Source organism: Syngnathus acus, chromosome 15, assembly GCF_901709675.1.
Source record: "Syngnathus acus chromosome 15, fSynAcu1.2, whole genome shotgun sequence".
Classification (NCBI taxonomy): Eukaryota; Metazoa; Chordata; class Actinopteri; order Syngnathiformes; family Syngnathidae; genus Syngnathus; species Syngnathus acus.
Window position 1 is genome coordinate 13,740,924 of NC_051100.1, and position 20,015 is coordinate 13,760,938.

Consider the following 20,015-nt stretch of genomic DNA (forward strand, 5'->3'; position numbering starts at 1 on the left):
TGTGTTGCAATATTTCTGCTATGGGTCCAAATGCTAGGCTGCCAATTAGAATGTGTGAATAATTGGAATGCAAGCTGGTCATCACAAATCCAAACGGGGATAAAGCCGGAAGAAAGAGCGGATGGAGGGAAGAAGGGCATCCTTGGCCGACACCCGCTGCTGCCAAAACCACTTTAATTTATTATAAGGTGAGAGGGTAAAAAGCGCCTTTTGGACGAGCCTGATGTCCAGAGTGGAGATGAAGCCACGCGCAACAGGACGTGAGCTCTAGGTGAGGAGCGCTGCAGACACCATGTCCCCGAGGAGCCGGTTGAGGGCGCCCACCTTCTCCTCCAGCACCATGTTGTCCTTCTGAGCCTTTTGATGGCGCCGCTCTGTGAGCTGCAGCGTTGTCATCAGCTGCGAGTTTTCCAAGTAGAGCTCCTTCAACATCTGGCTCGACCTGACGTTCTTGGCCACCTGTGGGCGAGAGCGCCGCTGAGAGACAAGCTCCTTGGGATCTCGGCCAGGCGTGGGCTTGTCATCAAATGCAGCCAAGCTGTGCTTTCCACAATCTCGACAGTTGATGCCAATCTGAATGTGAAGGTGTTTGCTCCAATTTGCCCTTTTCTTCGGCCAATTTGACACTCAACGGAACGCGTCCGTCAATCGGGTTTTGTGGAAGGCCAAACTTACGGCACCCCTAGGGTTTACCCGCGAGGTCCGGCCACCAGCTTTTTTCTCGAGGCTTGTTCTCCTGATGCACATGGGCCGCTTGTGCCGCTGACCTGCTGTTGGAGTTGCTGGACCTTCTTGTGCAGAATAGCACGAGAAGCCTTCAGCTTGACTTCCAGCTCCCGCGTGCTTTGCTGCGCGGCCGCCAGCGCCTTCACGTGCTGCTCCTGCATGCAACGCAAGTTCTCGTTAGCGCCAAGTTAACAGTCGGGGCATTTGAGTGAGTGGTCAGCTCACCTCCTTGAGGCTGACGTGCGCGGCGCTCTGGCAATCACAGAGCTGTAGCTCCTCCTCCAGCCGCCGACTCCGCATCTGCTCCTCCTGCAGCCGAGCCAGCAGCCACGTCACCCTCTCCCTGAGCTCCGCCCCTTCCTGCTGCACCATACCGAATGCTGCTTGGGCCTGCGCGAGGAGGAGAAATTACCACAAGATCCGTGAGTGCGACGATGACCAACGTTGTCCGACCTCCCCCTCGGCCTGCATCCTGGTCGTGTGCATGTGTGCCACTTGTGTGCTCAGCATCTGCTGTTCCTCCAGCAGCTGCTGCACCTGAATACACACACGTGCGCATTCGGCACACATACACACATCCGCATTCGGCACGCATGAGTGCACACTCCAACCTGCTCAAGCAGCTGCCGGTTGTGCGCGTCTTGCCGCTCGTTGTCCATCAACTTTCTGTTGGACTCCGCCTCCTGCACCTGCCGTCATACCAAACAAAGGTGTTCAGCAGCCAATCACGTGGCGGCGCAAGTTTCGGCCATCCCCACCATCCTGTGGGAATCGCTCAGGATCCTGTGCAGGTCGGACACTTCTTGGGTGTGGCTGAGCTCCTCTGCGACTCTGCAACACTCCGCCTGCAACGTGAAACCGCTCAAGGCTTCATGCGCTTTTCTTACGTGTCACATGAGTTACCTTCTTGTCACCAAGTGCGTCGTCTCTCCGGAGCTCTGCCTTCATCATTTGCCTATCATCCGCCTCCATCTGAGATGCAGAGAATCATACGAGCGTGGGCCTTCGCATCCCCACCAGAAAATGTTGTATGGTGCCACAAGCCTCTCCCCTCGACAAGAGACACCATTATCGCACAGTGGTGGCCCGTCTACATTTTTTTTTCCAAATTAAAATAAAAAAAATGTGGGGAGGGGGACTTTGACTATAAGTAGAATGAAAAGAATTAGACACATTGTGCATTATGATTTTGTGCTGCAATCCAATTTGTGCTGCTTCAGGTGCATCCACCTTGGCCAACAGCAGTCATGCAGAAGCCGCTGAAGAATCGACTTCTACTCCAAACTCAGTAAGATGCTGTCATACAAGCTAATTTTCATAGATCTTAAAGCATGTAGGCCCGTGTGTATAATACAAATTAGCTGTCTACATCAGAGGTCCCCAACCACCGGGCCGCGAACCGGTACCGGTCCGTGGGTCACTTGGTACCGGGTCGCCAAGCCGCACAGGAAAAATAAATGAATGTATCGACGATCAATTAATTCAGGTCAAGACGCTTGTCCCGGTCACGTGATATGTTTCCCCAGTCGAGCCCGCAAAGCTAAGAATTTCTTTAGAAAAATATAAAAAAATTGGTGATTCTCTCCCAATTACATCCGTCGGTTCAGGTCAAGACGCTAGTCTCAGTCACGTGACATGTCACCTCAGTCGAGCCCGCGAAGCAACAAAAATGAGCAAGAAACAGATGTTTGGAAAGCTTCTTCGGAAAGGGGAAAAAAGCCCAATGAGGAGACGGAAGAAGAGGGTACGACTTCTAAGAAAAGGAAAGCTGCATTTAAAAGAACATTTCTGGAGTCCTACTTAAAATATGGATTATCACCACAGGTGACTCTGACGCGCTAAGCCCACTCTGCATAATATGTGGCAACAGGCTAGCTAACGAGGCAATGAACCCTTCAAAACTGCTTCGGCACATGGAGACCAAGCATCCTGCATTAAAAGACAAACCTTAACCACTTTGGGTGTCATTGTGTCCGATTACGCCGAGATGGGACCGGCTCTTTTCTGAGAAACAAGCTCAGTGCTCCCACTAATTCAACGTAATGGTGAGTTTTATTAATAAAATTTAATAAATAATAAATAAATAAAAATGTCGTTTATACTTGTTTTTATGCCAGTCGTATTTATTTCATCGTATTTATATATTCATCATAAATGCATTTATTTATATAAATGTATTAATTATTTATTTATAAAGGCCGGTCCGCGAAAATATTTCTGACACGTAACCGGTCCGTGGCACAAAAAAGGTTGGGGACCACTGGTCTACATGTGTTGCTCCACTGTTTGTGTTTGCTAACAATGCTAAGCGTTGGCATGTTAATGGCATTGTTCCATTATATGTTGCCTTAACATGCTCTTCTGGGAATGGCGACAAGCAGTTTGAAGCTCCTTTTGGAGGTAATGTTGGCAGTCTGCTACTTATTTTTAGGACTAAGTCAGTTGACTGCCACAATACAGCACTCCTCTCTCGATGTTTGATTTGCAGTACGCGATGCTAGCCCACCCGTAGCGCTATGGCAAATTTGGCTGACCTTGCACCCGCAGCCGCGAAGCTCCTCCTCCAGCCGCAGCCTCTGCTCCCACTGAAGCTCTGCCTCTTCCTGCAGTTGCCGCACCTGAGGGTGATGCACGGCTTTAACTTTGAGAGTCCAGAGTGTCCTGTTCTCGCCTTGACCTCCTGCTCTTGCCGCCACTCTCACAGACGCACGCTCAGCTCTGCGTTAGCGGCACTCAGTTGGGCGTTCCTGCCGCTCAGACTGATGGCTTCCTGTTAGTACACCGCCGTCTGACAGGCAGCCCCCCCGAGTCAGCCGTCCTGGTGTGTCACATGTCATTGTGGCATGTTCTCACCTCCTGGCGTAGCCTCTCCACTTCCTGTCTGCTGCTCTCACCATGCTGCTCAAGCTCCTCCAACTTGCTCCTGGAACAACCCAGGCCAAGAGCCCATTAGCAGAGAAACAAGCAAATCAAAGACAACGTGTGACGGGTCAGCTGTCACTGGCCTCTTGTTGGTGACCTCATCATTCAGCTTGTCAATTTCCTGCCGCAGGAGGCAGAGATGCTCCTGCAGGGCGGCATTGTCGGACTGCGCTTCATCCAGATGGTTCCTGCAGGCAGCCAGGCAAGCACACCTTTGTGAACAGACGTAAAACGCAGCTGCCCGTGCCGGTGATTGGATTTGTGATGATGGTCTTAGGTGCATGGTGGGACGGGATTGGCGTGATCACATGATCATAGATGTCTGTGGGAGCGTTGTCATGCTCCACAAACCTCGGAGGAGCTTTGCGCTCCCGCTCCAAGAGTAGTGGGACCACAAGTTGTCAATTCATCTTGTGCTTGTCCGAGTCTTTGACATGTTTGGCGTCAGGTTTCTTCCATCTCAATCTGAGCCGTGAGCCACGAGCTGGTTCACCAGGGTCATGTGGCCGTGCCTCTCCAAGCTCAAGCGGACCAGCTCCTTCTTTCCCAGCTCCAGGCTCCCGCTTCAGAGCGTTCAGAGGAACTCCACGCAGCGCGAGCCGGCCTGCTAGGCTGTTGGAGCGCTTTCTCCAGCTGAACCTGCAGGCCTGTGCCTCCTGCTGCAGGGGGCTCGCCTCCTCCCTTGGGAGCTGCTCCTCCTCCAGCCTCTTCTTTTATTCCTGGAGCTGTTTCTGCTCCTCCAGCCTTCTCTTCCTCAGCTGAATAGGTTTTCCCTCCTCCATCTGCTTTGCCTCCCCCGTTCCATCCACGTCTTTTGACGGGAGAGCAGCTGGTGCAACAGGCGGTGGGCGCTGACTTTTGCTGTGATGCAGCTTCATCGGCACAAGCTTCAGCGCCAACTCCCTGCTCACAATGCCACAAGGCAGTGACCTTCGCCCAAAACAGGAAGGCCCCAAAACAAAGACAGCAAAGCAAGCAAGCAAAAAACGAAACCCAAACGAGCAAGACACAGAAATGGCAAGAACTAAACGCACAATCCAAAAGCGACAACATAGAAAAAGACAGCAAAACGATGACATCACCGCCCACCTGACCATCATGACTTCTTGGTCCATCTTGAGGTTAAGCTCTGCCTCCAGCTGGTCCTTCTCAGCGTTCAGCCTCTGGACCAGGTTTCTGATCTCTCTGGCAAAGTTCTGCTCCGAGTCAGCTCGCTGCCGTTGCATCCTGAGAAGCCGCCCGAAGTCACCTCCGAGAATGCTGCGGCCGCTGCCAGTCTCGCTCACCTACGCTCTTGCTCGAAAGACCGCACGCTGTGCTGGAGCTGATTGTGAACTTTGTCCAACGCCTCCTTCAGAATCGTGACCTGATGCCCCGCCTTTGCCTTCTGATCCTCAAGCTCGCTGATCTCCAGCTGGAAGGTCATAAGGCAGGACATGACATCATACAATGTAGCTGGCAGGTGAGGCGTCCCAGGGCAGGTGAGCACTTCACCTTGAAGGCCTGAGCGATGTCTTTGCGTTCCACTTCCATGCTCTGCCTCATCCTGTCCAGACTGCGCTCGTAGTAGTTGACCTGAGGACAGGTGGAGAGGAAGAGCGGTCGACGCGAAGTTCCAGCGTGAATACACCCCGGTCGTTTGTCCACCTGTGTCTCCATCTGGATGTTGAGCTGCTGGATCTCCAGCTTGTGTTTGCTCTTCAGCTTCTCCACCGCAAATTCCGTCTCGATGCTGACGGCCGCCGCTGTCGATCAAGTCGCCAAAGGTCAAGCGCCATATACGGGATGGCGGTGCTGAATTTGGCTTTCCACACATGCAACTACAAAGGACAGATTGGCTCTTGGAGGAGAACATGGGGAGAACTCACTTGTGTCATCCGGGTGGACTGTGGCACAACGAGGAGGAGATGAGCGGCGCTTCATGTCAAGATGGTCTGGAAAGGACAAAAGGCCCGAAAGCTGTTCATCAGACTTGGTCCTCAACACGAGCCACACCAGAGTCTCTGCAGCCGGGACGCTCACTCACTGGTGCCAAAGTGTGTGCATGCAGGAATTGAATGCCACACAAGTTGGGGTGGCCAACATGACAAAATAATGAAGGTGCTTTGATTGTCCGCTTCAAATTGTGGACTAAAACCAGCCCCTGAGAATCTGGACCCCCAAGCGATGGGTTTCAATGGTTCTTTGTCTTTATCCTGTGGTGTTGAAGCGACGACCAAACTAACAAGCTCTTGTTTGTCTACCTCGCTCTCATCCAACAAAGTCGTTCAGTCAGTGGCCAGTGGCTAAGTACATCCACATCCAGGTGTAGCCATTCTCAGCTGACAGAAAATCACCCAGTTGTCCCCCATGTCTACACCTTGATTCAGGCATACAGACAGGAAGTGACCTCACCAGAGTCGGACTCGCCACTGCTCGATGGAGCTTCAGAGCGGCCCACCTTCATCCACTTTCTGCGGCTCTTCTCATGACTCTTATGCGACTCCAACTCGGAGCTCAGCTCGTCGTTTTGGTCCCGCAGCTCCTGAAGGCAGGTCCAAAAAAGACTGGCATCAGCGCGGGTGCGCTGGTCGCACGGCAGGGAATAAATTAAAGCCTCACTCTGCAGCGGCGCTCACAGTCTTCCAGAAGTCTGTCCTGTCTGTCTTCAGGGTCCGAGCTGCTCGACTGCCAATCAAAGGGAGAGCAGATGAGAGCTCCTCCTCATGCATCTTTGATGAGCAGTCACCCGACACGTCGTGTACGGGAGGAACAAATGAGAGCATCTCGCCCTTCCCGATTTGAAGCGGCAGCGGCGGCACCGCACGCTCAGGTGCCAAAGGTGCCAAATGTTTTTGCGGCGCTTGCATCACCTTGAGCTGCAGCAGCTGCTTTAAGTCGGCGCACAGATGCCGGGCGCAGTTTTCCGCCTCACTCAACCTGCGCGTCACATCCGCAACCTCCTCCTCCAAGTGAGCCTTCTCCTGAACCAAAACATCACAACAACAATCATCGCCTTCCAGGCAACGAGGGACCCAAACACGCTCAACAAGAGCGCCAGCGCTCAGCCCAACCTCCCTTTTTTTCTTACCAACGTATGACACAGTCAAGTCACGAAAATGACAAACTAAAGACAGAGGAACAATGCTTTGAGAAAGTGCAAATAAGCAAAATGTCTAACACGTCAGGTGTTGGTGTGCCTTTAAGGGGCATTGCGTAATAAAGCCCAGCTGCCACGCCTTTGTTTCAGTGTGCGCGTCATGGCATGCGAGTATTGTCAATAAGTTACCGGTGCGCATAGTTGCTGGGACACCAGTGTGGGTGTAAAATGAGATGGGCGGGGCCAATGACCGACGCACCTGCGCGGCAGCGGCCAGCTCCTCCCTTTGCTCCGCCTCCCGCACCCCGAACACAATCAGTTGCTCTCGCAGTTCTTGCCGTTCCTGTTCCAGCTGCTGCACAGCGGCATCGTTCTCCTGCTCCGCTTGGCTGCGCTGTTCCGCCAGGCGCTCCCGGAAGTCCCGCTCCAGCTCTCTGCCAATCACAGAGCAGCGTCAAGCCAAACTACGGCTAGGCAGGGGGGTTATTTTTGCCATCTGCCTTTTTGTTTGTTTCTTTTCTGTCTGCGGCAAAAATGTGGCCAGTGCCAAACGCTAGCTTTACACAGACACCCTCTCGAGTTGTCGGCCATGAGTGGGCTCAGAAAGTGCAATGGGCAAAAGCATCTGTCCTAATGGGCAGCCAGTGTGTGGCTGTCCAGGGCTGGATTTAGAAAATATTCTGGCTTGTTCCCAGCACTCTTGTTGACTAAATAAAAGCACGAGCCTCTCCAAAATGCATTTTTCTGCACAGCAGCCACCTTCGGAGCCCCCTCCCCACCGGTCACCTGATCCTGGTCCGGCTGAGCGCCTCCATGCCGGCAAGCCGCTCGTCCGCCTCGTGCAGGAGCCGCAGGTTCACACACTCTGCCCGCTCCAGGTCAGCCCTGGCCTTGTCGCGCTCGCCGCACGCCTGCTCCCAGCGCGCCCTGAGAACGCATGGCGTTGCCGTCACCTCTGCGCGAGTTGAGACTGGGACGAGGCGGCTCAACTGACCGCAGGTGCTGGAGTTCATCCTTGTAGCAGATGAGCGCCACCTGGTGGATTCTGTCACCGCTGCCCAGGAGTTCATTGTCTAGGGCCAACGTCAGCTCCCGCAAACTCACGCGCTCCTCCACAGGGAAGTCCAGCGTCTGCACAAACATGCACGACACCGCTGACCTTCTCCAAGCAAAGTGGAGACATGCACCTTTGCCACCGTCAACTTGCCGCCCATCCGGATTAAGGAATTGCTGTCTAGGAATGAGGCTCCAGGTATACCTTCCCCGAACTTTGAGTTGAATTTTTTCCGGGCCCATGTATCCTTCGCCACCAATTTTTACTAAATGTAAAATGGCGTTAATTCAATAAAAGATGCAGAATTCAACGGGTCGAGCATCATTGTCACGCTGCCATTCAATTTACTGCTACTGTTACCACCTTGGCCACTGGATGGCAGTGTAGTATCATGGAGAAACAAACCACGACGAATAAACTCCCTTTCTCCTACTGACTGATAGATCGAGTCACTTCTCACAGAGAAGAATGATGTATAAGTATTATGTCATCTCTCTTTTTGTGGTGTTCCACCAGAAGAAAAAAAATGTCGACCATTGATGCCGGCAAGGTTGGCAAGCCAAAAGCATTTTCCATTTGCTAACATCAAGCTAGCAGGCTGTTCTCCAAGGCAACGTACTTGGCTTCTTTGAACGACGCAAGTTTGTTTTGCCAACTTGACGGCTCAAATCCTTTGCTGCTTTGTGTCGAATAGCTCGACCTCCACCCACACAGCGGTCGGATCTCAAGTGTGCACGTGAAATTCAAGGCAATGCGTGTTGAAGAAAGGTGACTGACCTGCAGGATGTCCCGAGCATCGCGGACGCCCTCGTCACGCCAGAGGGCGACCACTCTCTCAGGGCAGGCGCGTCCCGAGCCATCGTCCAGCCGGCTGAGGACTCGGGGACCTGGCCAGGCTGTCAGCAGCGTCCCATTCTCAGACAGCGACCCTTCCTCTGGCGCCAGCGGCGTCTGCATGCCCGACCGACACGGCGATTAGAAAACGCCAGAGAAGCACGTGAGGGCAGATTAAGAACGGGCCCGCCTGAAGTCACGCGACCCGGATTAGGGAGGTCGGACGACCTGAGTGGAGGAGCTTCCAGTCCCGCTGGCCCACCTTGGGAAAGCGCAGCCCGCCGTGGCGCTCACGCTCAATTGAGCGACCACCTGCCGATCCTGTGTACCTGGCCGGGCTGCCCCGCCTGCCCCCTAACAACCGGCTCCGCCCGCCCCCTAACGGCCAGGTTGACTGCCAGCTGTGGCCCTGGCATTCGATTGGATGGTTTTCAAGTGCACCTTGGAAACTTTGCCCATCGTATTTCCGTCACCACCCCGCAATCAATGTGATCTCAAGGCTGACCTTTTGGTGGTGGACTTTGCTTGACCTGCAGCAGCTAATTCTGGTTGCCTTGTGATCCATGTGGCGCCCTCTCCTGTCACAGTGCAGAACTGTTTGCACAAGAGCTCTCTCAGTTTGATCTGGACGGGTCGAGTAGTCCAATCTGTGCCTGTTTCTGTCTATTTTTGTTTGTTGTGCCTTCCTTCATCACATAGCGTTTGGCTTCAAAGAGTGACGTGAGCAAGAGAAAGCGTCTGACCCTGTGTGACGTAGAGCAGCAGACGGGGGTAGAGCCACACAGAAGCTTCTTGAAGGGTGCAAGTGAGACCTGGTCCAACATGCCGTGCTCCTGCGTGGTCAGAGGTTAGCATAGCATTAGTCAAGAACGGGAAGCCGTTCCCACGTCTGCTGGTGGTTGTGTGTGTCACAAAGCAAGAAAGAAAGGTAGCTTCACAAATTCATGAACAATCCAAAGGACTCGCGCCATCTTTTCTTGGGATTGGTACAAGCGAGTTGTCGAGAGCGAGTGCTGGGACAGATCTTGCAAGGTCAAGGTTGGATTGGGAGCAAGGCAAAATTTGGCCGGCCTTCCCTGCTGCCACTCAAAAGTGTGCGCAAAAGCTTCCACAGGCCCAAGCGGCCGACCCCCGCTTGTCAACAGCAAGTCCGCAAGAGCCACTATCTCGGCTGTTTTTGAGGCGTCCCTACACCTGCACACCAGATTCCAAAAGGTCAAAAGCTTTGCGAAAGCCTGATAACGAGCCTGATGATTTGAATCAGATGTGTTGCAGTTGGCTTTTATCTGAAACAGGCGGGATGTGTGTGGATCATCATGATAGCGCCTCACCTCCACAATGTCTAGAGAGGCAGCTCGGCGTATCTTGGGCCCGCCGACCTCCGTCGGGAGGGCGGAATCGGGGGTGGGCGGCGGCATGTCGTCCGACGGTGGCAATTGTGGCGACGATGGAGACAGTGGCAACAGCATCACGTCAGGACGCGAGCGGCGTCCGTAACGTTTTTCGCCCTTGACAAACTTTGGTTTCTCTTGGTCGGCAACAACTGCACGCACGCACGCACGCACACAGAAGAAGGTCAACAAGGCCACCAGGCATCAGGGCTCCTCACCTGGCCGCAGGCAGCTGCTGTCGTCATCTGACGTCAAGTCCTGCGAACGAGATAAAACCTCCACAAAGTACTCTTTGAAGGCCTCAAAGTCCACCTGAGGGCCAAAGACTCAAGTGAGTCGTGGCGGGACGGCACAAACATTCTGACCGTACGTTCAACCTGTAGATATTGTCCAATTGCTGATGAAAGCAAAGCGGCCGTCTTTGCGCCTTTTTTCATTGCCAACATGGCAACCTTCGTCTTTGGGACGGATTCCTGGGCTCCTCTCCCTCCGCGCAGTTGAGTGCCTCTCTATTGTTGAACGTTTGAAATGGGATTTATTTTATCTGGAGCAGCGACACTTAATCAACGCCTAATCAATGATGGAGTGTGGATGAATGCTTTTCAAAGCTTGCCTTGAAACTCGTTTGTGTTTGGGGACTATCTGACTGCTCTCCTTTACGTTCATGGCATCTCCAGGGAATGAAGGTCTTTGTGGTGCATTAGTACGCTTCACCTGATTTGGTGATGCCGGGTTGCCGGGTCGCCACACCGCCGAACGGGGAGGCGATGTGCTAACCGGTGCCGCCGCCCTGTTTTAAGATTTCTGGCGAATGTTACCAACCAAAGTGGTTCAATTTGGAATTATGTTGTGTTTTTGAAGCAAGGGATGAAGAAAAAAAGGATTGACGGACGAATGGCACGATGCGGGCCCACACGTGAGGCGTAAACTCACCCTGGTGCAGGCTCCTCCTTGTCCTCCCAGCAACGAGTCAAGCAGGAGCGGCAGGTGGGCGTCCAGATACAACTTCCTGCACAGCGCCGTCACTTCCTGCTCGCCCAGGAAGCCCGAGGATGCCGTGTCGAAGCTGTCAAACTCCGCCTTCAGCTGGGCGACGTAGACACTTGGCTCTGCCTCCTCCATGCTGCCGCATCTGGCTGGCGAGAAGTGAGAGCCCGAAGTGCAAGGCCACTGTCTGTCATCTGCTGCTCTTCTTTCTTCATTTTGTTTCATTTTTCTTGCCGCTCACTGTGTTTGCGTCTGAAAGATTCTCGAACCCCTTCGCTAACACCCGAAACACCGACTCAAGTGCCACCGGCGCAGCACCAACTTGAAAACAACACCAAACATCTCAACTGTCTTATTCAAGATCTGATCAACATTCATGATACGTTTAATGTTACAAAAAACAAAGGGGAAATTAGGGAAACTCCGAGAAAACTATTCTGAAAAAAACACCAGGAAAAAAAATCGCGGGTGCCGTATGGCAGTGTTAAGTGAAAGGACAGAGTTTTATTTATAGCTGACTATATCGCAAATGGACGGTTGTCGGTGATGCGCGCGCGTGTACGTGTGAATGAGAGAGGTGGGGTGTCTGGGGGCTGATGGGCTCCATGGTAACAAGCAGCACGCGGCGGGAACAAAAAAAAAAACTCTAAAAAGGAAAAAAAGTTGTTGTTTTTTAAAAAACAACGAAAAAAGACTAGAGAATGTACACATTGCTGTTGCTCTCTCTTCAGATGGAACCGAGTTGAAATGTCGTCCTCCACGGAATTCCAACCACGACGAACTCGCTTTGGTGAGTTAGTTAGTAACGACTTGGTTAACGCGCTAGTTAATGAGTGGGCTGGTGCGTCTTACCGAAGTCAAGTCGACTTGTTTTTCATCCTTTAGTTTCATGCAGTCTTCCAGTCTTCTTTCTTGAGCCGTTCACGCTAGTTTGGCTCGTGAGTAAACGATTCGTTCAAAAAGAACGGATCTTTTCAGTGAACGAGAGTGAACGAATCTCTTCCTAAAGTGATTCGTTCTTTTTTTTCCTTTCATATATAACTTCAACCAGTAGATGTCAGTAATGCCCATTGAAGCTGGTGCTACCTCGCCGTAAAACAAAACGAAGAAGACAATCAGCCAATCAGCAGCGCCAGCGAGCGTTAGATGGAGGAGGGACTTTACGAGTCAGTGACGTAACTTCCCGTTCACGAACGAGTCGTGAATTGCATTTCCCGTTCACCAACGAACGAATCTGTGAGTGAACGAATCACTCACTGAGTGAATCACTCACTGAGCGAATCACTCACTGAGCGAATCACTCACTGAGCGAATCACTCACTGATCATTTCCAGTTCACCGTGAGAACGAATCAGTGAGGGAAGGAATCCTGGCTTTCCCATTCGCCCACGAGTCAATGAGTGAACTGCCTTCCTGTGCATCAACAGATCAGTCAGTGGACGTGCTGCGTCTCCTGGCGTGAACTATGTAAACCAGAATGTAGATTTACGATTTACTTACAGTAGGTTTTACATGTACAGTGCCTTGCGAAAGTATTCGGCCCCCTTGAACCTTTCAACATTTCGCGACATTTCAGGCTTGAAACATAAAGATATAAAACTTTAATTTTTTGTCAAGAATCAACAAGTGGGACACAATCGTGAAGTGGAACAAAATTTATTGGATAATTTAAACTTTTTTAACAAATAAAAAACGGAAAAGTGGGGCGTGCAATATTATTCGGCCCCCTTGCGCTAATACTTTGTAGCGCCACCTTTTGCTGCAATTACAGCTGCAAGTCGCTTAGGGTATGTCTCTATCAGTTTTGCACATCGAGAGACTGGAATTCTTGCCCATTCTTCCTTGCAAAACAGCTCGAGCTCAGTGAGGTTGGATGGAGAGCGTTTGTGAACAGCAGTCTTCAGCTCTTTCCACAGATTCTTGATTGGATTCAGGTCTGGACTTTGACTTGGCCATTCTAACACCTGGATACGTCTATTTGTGAACCATTCCATTATAGATTTGGCTTTATGTTTTGGATCATTGTCCTGTTGGAAGATAAATCTCCGTCCCAGTCTCAGGTCTTTTGGAGACTCCAACAGGTTTTCTTCCAGAATGGTCCTGTATTTGGCTCCATCCATCTTCCCATCAATTTTAGCCATCTTGCCTGTCCCTGCTGAAGAAAAGCAGGCCCAAACCGTGATGCTGCCACCACCATGTTTGACAGTGGGGATGGTGTGTTCAGGGTGATGAGCTGTGTTGCTTTTACGCCAAACATATCGTTTTGCATTGTGGCCAAAAAGTTCGATTTTGGTTTCATCTGACCAGAGCACCTTCTTCCACATGTTTGGTGTGTCTCCCAGGTGGCTTGTGGCAAACTTTAAACGAGACTTTTTATGGATATCTTTGAGAAATGGCTTTCTTCTTGCCACTCTTCCATAAAGGCCAGATTTGTGCCGTGCACGACTGATTGTTGTCCTATGGACAGACTCTCCCACCTCAGCTGTAGTTATCTGCAGTTCATCCAGAGTGATCATGGGCCTCTTGGCTGCATCTCTGATCAGTCTTCTCCTTGTTTGAGATGAAAGTTTGGCGGGACGGCCGGGTCTTGGTAGATTTGCAGTGGTCTGATACTCCTTCCATTTCAATATAATTGCTTGCACAGTGCTCCTTGAGATGTTTAAAGCTTGGGAAATCTTTTTGTATCCAAATCCGGCTTTAAACTTCTCCACAACAGTATCTCGGACCTGCCTGGTGTGTTCCTTTGTCTTCATGGTTCTCTCTGCGCTTTAAACAGAACCCTGAGACTATCAAAGAGCAGGTGCATTTATACGGAGACTTGATTACACACAGGTGCATTCTATTTATCATCATCAGTCATTTAGGACAACATTGGATCATTCAAAGATCCTCACTGAACTTCTGGAGTGAGTTTGCTGCACTGAAAGTAAAGGGGCCGAATAATATTGCACGCCCCACTTTTCAGTTTTTTATTTGTTAAAAAAGTTTAAATTATCCAATAAATTTCGTTCCACTTCACGATTGTGTCCCACTTGTTGTTGATTCTTGACAAAAAATTAAAATTTTATATCTTTATGTTTGAAGCCTGAAATGTGGCGAAATGTTGAAAGGTTCAAGGGGGCCGAATACTTTCGCAAGGCACTGTATGCATATATATGCCTAAATATCCAATATATCGACTGCAGTTTCACATTAGATTGCTGGTTTGAGATGTACTTTAATTATTATTATTATTATTATTTTAATAAACATTTAAGTTATAACTTGTCTGGTGTTTTATTCCTTGTTTTTATATTCGCCAATCAAAACATAAAAATCAGACATTTGGTTAACTGCTTTATATGACAATATGTATATGTTTTTTACGTTGTTATGAGTTGGTGTCCCAAAATTAACAAATGTCGGCATAACGTTCTTTTTTTCCAACCTTTTATTCAAACACAAACACATTCGATATATAATAACACCATCACCTACAAGCCAACAAAAACAAAATCCAGGGCTGTGGACTCGGTCGGATTTTTGCACCGAGTCCGAGTCCGGCCTCTTGACCACGAGTCCGAGTCCGGCTGTCCATTTTTTCTGTTAATTCTTGTGACTGCTTAGTCTTTATTCAAGGCTAATTTAGATCAAAATCTAAATAATTACAACAGTTTTGTGATGGCTTTGTCTTTATTAAACATATAAACGAATACAATAAACAGATACTTTCAAGTTTTAATCATTAATTACACCATTATAGCTCAGACATTTATCTAAACACAAATAATTAGTGACGACCCCACAACTATCGAAACACATCAATGATATAAGCTGGGTGACATAATCGTCCTTGACCTTGGTACATAATGTAAACATTAGCCTAAGTGCAACTCAACGTGGCCGCATTGATCGTAACTTACGCTCCGTTTCCCCCCCAAATCTAGAGGCAAAACATTGTTCTCTCGCTGCTCCCGGGTTCTTCCATCTTGGCTGCGCGCGGGGCATTGTGGGTCTTGTACGTGCACGCACGCAGGCAGGCAGGCGCGGGCGCGCACGCAACAACTAAATTTGTCTTCATAACAAGCAAGCAGGGCTGTGGACAGTATTCCTACGCGCATTCTCAGCAGCATGATGAAAATAAAATTGAACGTATTTTTTTTATTGTCGGACTCGGTGGACTCGGTCAAAATCGGCACCGAGTCCGAGTCCGGCAAAAATGACCGAGCCCGACGAGTCCGAGTCCCCGAGTCCGAGTCCACAGCCCTGAAACATCAATGTCGGCATAAAGTGTGTCGGCTGGCAATGGCATAGCGGAAATGCTGTCTGTCACTCACTCGTGAATCTTCGCGAACGACCAATCAGCAGCGCCAGCGAGCAATAGATGGAGGAGGGACTTTACGAGTCAGTGACGTAATTTCCCGTTCATGAACGAGTCAGTGACGCAACTTCCCGTTCACGACCGGGTGAGACTGTTGCCAACGGATCAGTGTGTAAGTGTTGTATTATAGAAAGAAATGTGTTAATTACCCGAGCCAATTATTATTATATATAATAATTTGGCGGGGTTGTGTGGTTGTATTGTTTGATGTGTATGGGTTGTTTCCACTGGATGTAAAAAAAAAAAAAACGTATCAGTGTGTGTGTGCGGATTGGGGGTGTAACTGCATCTGAGGCAGTATTTCAGCAAAGTATTTTTGTTCATGCGTATTAATGGTGATCAATGAGGCGGAACATTTCTCTGTGTCGTTTCACACGGACCCGTCTTAGTGACGGACCACCAGCAAAATCTCCGCTAGAAAAGGCCAGTTTTTCTAAGCTGTTGACTAGCCAAGTTATAGTTATAAGTTTCTTAAGCCTTATTAACCACCTCTCACGCCTGTATATGCAGCTAATAAGGTAATGAGGGTGACGTTTTTGTGTTTCATTGCTGAAGTTGCATTTGATTTATGTACCTTGTTTATCCGTAGCATTGTAGCTTACAGCTAATATAACCACTTGTTTGCTGCAGTGTTGTAGTATTGAACATGTTTGTTAGTGGTGGTATATATATGTATATTGTAATCATTATTGTGATGATGTTTAAAGTTTATTTGGTTAACAGTCTTATAGGTATTATATGTTTTGTGATTAAGTTTATTAGCAGTAGTGCAATATGATGTGAAAAGAGACCAAAGGAGATTATTTTGAGCATATTTATTTATTGTTAAGAAATGCACTGTATGTTTATGTTTTTGTTTACACAGTTCTCACGGTCTGTCAAAGTCTGCCAAGGTCTGTCAAAGTCTGCCAAGTCAGGATAAACAGATCAGTAACAAAAAGAACTCGAAGCTGTCTTTTATATACGAGAGGGAGTTATAGTGAGAATTTACTGCTTCAGAAGACAGCAGTGAGCAACATAAACCAAGTAAGATGTCTGAGAGTGGCAGAAAGCATGAAAGTGTGCAGGGCGCAGACTCGCAGCCACAAGTGACTGATGGCACATTGGTCAGCAACCCGACTACCTCAGAAGAGCCACGACTAGGCCAAAGAGTCCGCAATAGGACAGAAAAGGGTCAAGAACTGCACGGTGAGCAATTAAGAAGAGTTGCACATCGTTTCAGTGTGTGCTATGACAAGTGGAAGGATGCAATTAAAGTGGCCAAACAAGCGCTTCGTGGAGACACTAGAAGGTACTCAGATGAGCAGCTGAATGAATATATCACTCAAGTATGCAATGCATCTAAGAGGCTGAATGATTTGTATTATGAGTGGAGACGCATTGATGTTCCTGACAATGAAACACGTCGTAGAGCTGACACCTGTGAAGTAGTGACAGGGACGATTGTCAAGGAAGCGATGGACCTTCTAGACAAAAGGGCTAAAAGTCAAAGGCCTGAAAAACAAATACTCGATGACAGGCTGTCCGTAGCCTCACGAGACAAGCACTACCTCTCACCACACTAAATCCTCCTCTGCAAGCAGGAAAAGTGCAGCTGCTGAGGTTGCTGCTAACGAAGCTGCCTTAGAGGTAATGCTGGAACAAGAACGTCGTATTGAGGAGCTTCAGAAACTGGAAGCTGAAGCTGCTGAGTTAAAAGCCAAACAAGAGGCTGAAAATACAGCGAGACAAAGAGTGGTAGACGCCAAACGCCGAGAACTAGAGCGACTGAAGACTATTAAGAAGCTAAACGCTGCCAAGGCACGGCAACAAGTATATGACCAGAGTGAAGGGTCAGGTCACGTGTCTAAGGGCAACTGCTCAGATGAAGAAATAAATGAGCTTCTACATCGTCGTGTCTCTGTGAAGAGAGAAATTAAGTCTCGAACTAGTTCGCCACAGAACCGTTCTCCACCAATACTAGAAATACAATGTTCTCCAACAAGGCAAAAGGACAGAGTTGAGGACAGCACATCAGCTCTTGTCAGAGCACTTGCAGAAGCCATCAGTGCAAGTCGCATTCCTCTACCTGAACCCACAGTGTTCAATGGTGATCCACTGAGGTTCAATGACTGGAAGGTGTCCTTTCAGACGCTCGTTGACAGAAAGAATATTCCTGCAGAAGAGAAGATATATTATCTTCGCAAGTACGTGGGGGGAGCTGCCAAAAGGTCCATAGAAAGTTACTTCTTGCTGGGCTCTGAGTCCGCCTATTATGCAGCATGGCAAATGCTAGAAGAATGATATGGCAATCCATTCCTAATCGCCAAGGCTTTCAGAGACAAGATCGACTCGTGGCCCAAGATAAATTCCAAAGGCAGTGTGGAGCTTCAAGAACTTGCTGACTTCCTGCGCAGCTGTGAGTCTGCCATGTCTCAAATCAGAGGTCTTGAAGTACTAAATGACTGCAACGAGAACCAGAAAATACTCTCCAAACTACCAGACTGGTTGACCTCAAGATGGAACAGAAAGGTCATTGAAATAGAAGAAGAAACTCACATGTTCCCCAGCTTCAGTCAGTTTGTAAGGTTCCTCACGCGTGAAGCCAAAATTGCATGCAGTCCTATTACATCTCTCCATGCTCTGAAACCAACGGAAAGAGTTTTGGAGAAGGCAAACAGAAGTCCTGGAGCAAAGGTCTTTGCAACCAGCTCAGATGAGCAAGCCGTCCCCACAAACTGTATCTTCTGTGACAAAGTCGGACACAGTCTTCAAAGGTGCCGGAGGTTCATGCAGAAGACAATCTTAGAACGAGTCAAGTTTGTTCAAGAAAGAAAGTTGTGCTTCGGCTGTCTGAAGTCTGGTCATCGCTCCAAGGACTGTGGAGAAAGAAACACGTGATACTTGTGAGAAAGGACACCCAACTTGCCTTCATGATGATTGCACCAAGGAAGAAAGAATGTCAACAAAGCCTTATGGATCAAGGTACAGTGACAAGCCCAAAGAGAAGGAAAATGAACAGCCACAAGAGCAGGCAGAAACACCATCAAATGAGGCAACAACAAATAGAGTTGTACAGAATGCCGTGAACACGCATACTTCCACAATAATTCCAGTGTGGCTGTCATCTGTAAGTAAGCCAAATCGTGAAGTCCTTGTGTATGCACTCCTTGACACACAAAGTGACACAACCTTTGTCCTTGAGGAGGCAGTAAAGGCTCTCAACACAAAGAGTGCACCAGTTCAGTTAAAGCTCTCAACACTGGCTTCGAGAAACATAGTCGTGTCCTGCCAGAAACTGACTGGTCTACAAGTACGAGGATTTTATTCGGACAAGCTTATTCCTCTGCCAGTGACGTACTCAAGAGAGTTTATTCCTGCAAACAGAGACCATATTCCCACACCAGAGACGGCAAAGGCATGGCCTCATCTTGAACACATCGCTGATGAGATTGCTCCTCTGCAAAGCTGTGATGTCGGCCTGTTAATCGGCTACAACTGTGCTCAGGCCCTTATACCAAGACAAGTGGTGCCTGGGGAAGAGCATCAGCCGTTTGCACAGAGAACAGACTTGGGCTGGAGTGTGGTGGGATATGGTAAACCCCGTCTCAACTATGGAGATGCAATTGGAATGAGTCACCAAGTGATAGCGAAGCAAGTGATGCCAGGGCTACCGTCCTCATCACACCTCACAAGTGAAGTTCACTATGTCTGTAGAACACAAATAAAAAATGTTATCTTACCTGCAGATGTCATGAAGATGCTGGAGTCTGACTTCATTGAAAGGTCATCAGAGGCCAGTTCCATCTCTCAAGAGGATTTAAAGGTCCTGTCAGAAATGGAAACGGGCATCAAGTTAAAGAGCGACGGACATTATGAAATGCCGCTGCCATTCAAAAGGGAAAGGCCTAACTTACCCGATAACAAGATCTGTGCTATTCAACGCCTGAAGTGCCTTGAAAGGAAAATGGAAAGAAATCATCAATATTACGAAGACCACAAGACCTTCATGGATGAGACCATTAGCCGTGGTGATGCAGAAATGGTCCCAGAAGAAGACAATCCAGCCGACCACGCCTCAAGAGGTCTCACAGCAGAGCAGCTACTATCCTCCAACTGGTTCACAGGCCCAGATCGTCTTTGGCAGAAGGAGTTACCAAGTGGAGAAGTCAAGGTGGGAGAGATTGCAAGCGACGACCCAGAACTTAAGAAAGTCCAGGTTCTCGACACCCAGGCGAAAGAAGTCAGGTCGGTGCTGAATCGATTGCACAAGTTCTCTGTTTGGTCCAGAATGGTGAAAGCTATCGCCAGACTCAAACGCCATGTGAAGGAAGTTAAAGGTCTCCAGCCAAGGTCCTGTGAAGCCACCAGTTTGGAGGAAAGGAGAGAAGCTGAGCTGACCATAATCAAGATGGTTCAGGAAGCAGCTTTCTCGCAAGAAATACCGCTACTCCAGAGTCACAAGGAGACACCAGTCAAGGGCAAGGCCAATCTGTACCTCCGCAAGAGATGGCGTCGAGTTCAACTACTAGCCAACCACTTCTGGACAAGATGGAAGAAGGAATACCTCCTGAACCTCCAGCAGAGACAGAAGTGGAACAAAACTCACAGGAACGCAAGGGTGGATGATGTTGTACTCCTGCAAGAGGATACTACACCGCGTAACTAGTGGAAAATGGCAAA

General features: G+C 49.2%; 1 protein-coding gene and 2 long non-coding RNA genes across 3 annotated transcripts; 1 reads left to right on the forward strand and 2 right to left on the reverse strand.

Moving 5' to 3' along the window:
- Positions 1–148: 148 nt before the first annotated feature.
- On the reverse strand, positions 149–11,935 carry ninl (ninein-like). The gene is made up of 27 exons (XM_037272092.1): positions 11,846–11,935; positions 10,940–11,314; positions 10,225–10,318; positions 9,947–10,158; positions 9,359–9,448; positions 8,559–8,732; positions 7,722–7,858; positions 7,514–7,654; positions 6,987–7,161; positions 6,501–6,611; positions 6,250–6,315; positions 6,043–6,172; positions 5,517–5,582; positions 5,296–5,393; positions 5,143–5,223; positions 4,935–5,062; positions 4,738–4,875; positions 3,732–3,836; positions 3,580–3,649; positions 3,261–3,344; positions 1,630–1,698; positions 1,485–1,571; positions 1,338–1,415; positions 1,180–1,263; positions 952–1,116; positions 768–881; positions 149–459 (listed from the first exon to the last, which is right to left on the reverse strand). Exons 2-27 carry the CDS (start codon positions 11,216–11,218, stop codon positions 268–270), a joined length of 3,168 nt encoding a protein of 1,055 aa, XP_037127987.1. The 5' UTR covers positions 11,219–11,314; positions 11,846–11,935; the 3' UTR covers positions 149–267.
- A 4,218-nt stretch (positions 11,936–16,153) lies between these two features.
- Positions 16,154–16,387, reverse strand: LOC119135002. The gene is made up of 2 exons (XR_005100479.1): positions 16,345–16,387; positions 16,154–16,238 (listed from the first exon to the last, which is right to left on the reverse strand). It is a non-coding gene; the product is annotated as an uncharacterized LOC119135002 (long non-coding RNA).
- Positions 16,161–16,412, forward strand: LOC119134990. Its single transcript, XR_005100466.1, has 2 exons — positions 16,161–16,236; positions 16,267–16,412. It is a non-coding gene; the product is annotated as an uncharacterized LOC119134990 (long non-coding RNA).
- Positions 16,413–20,015: the final 3,603 nt, after the last annotated feature.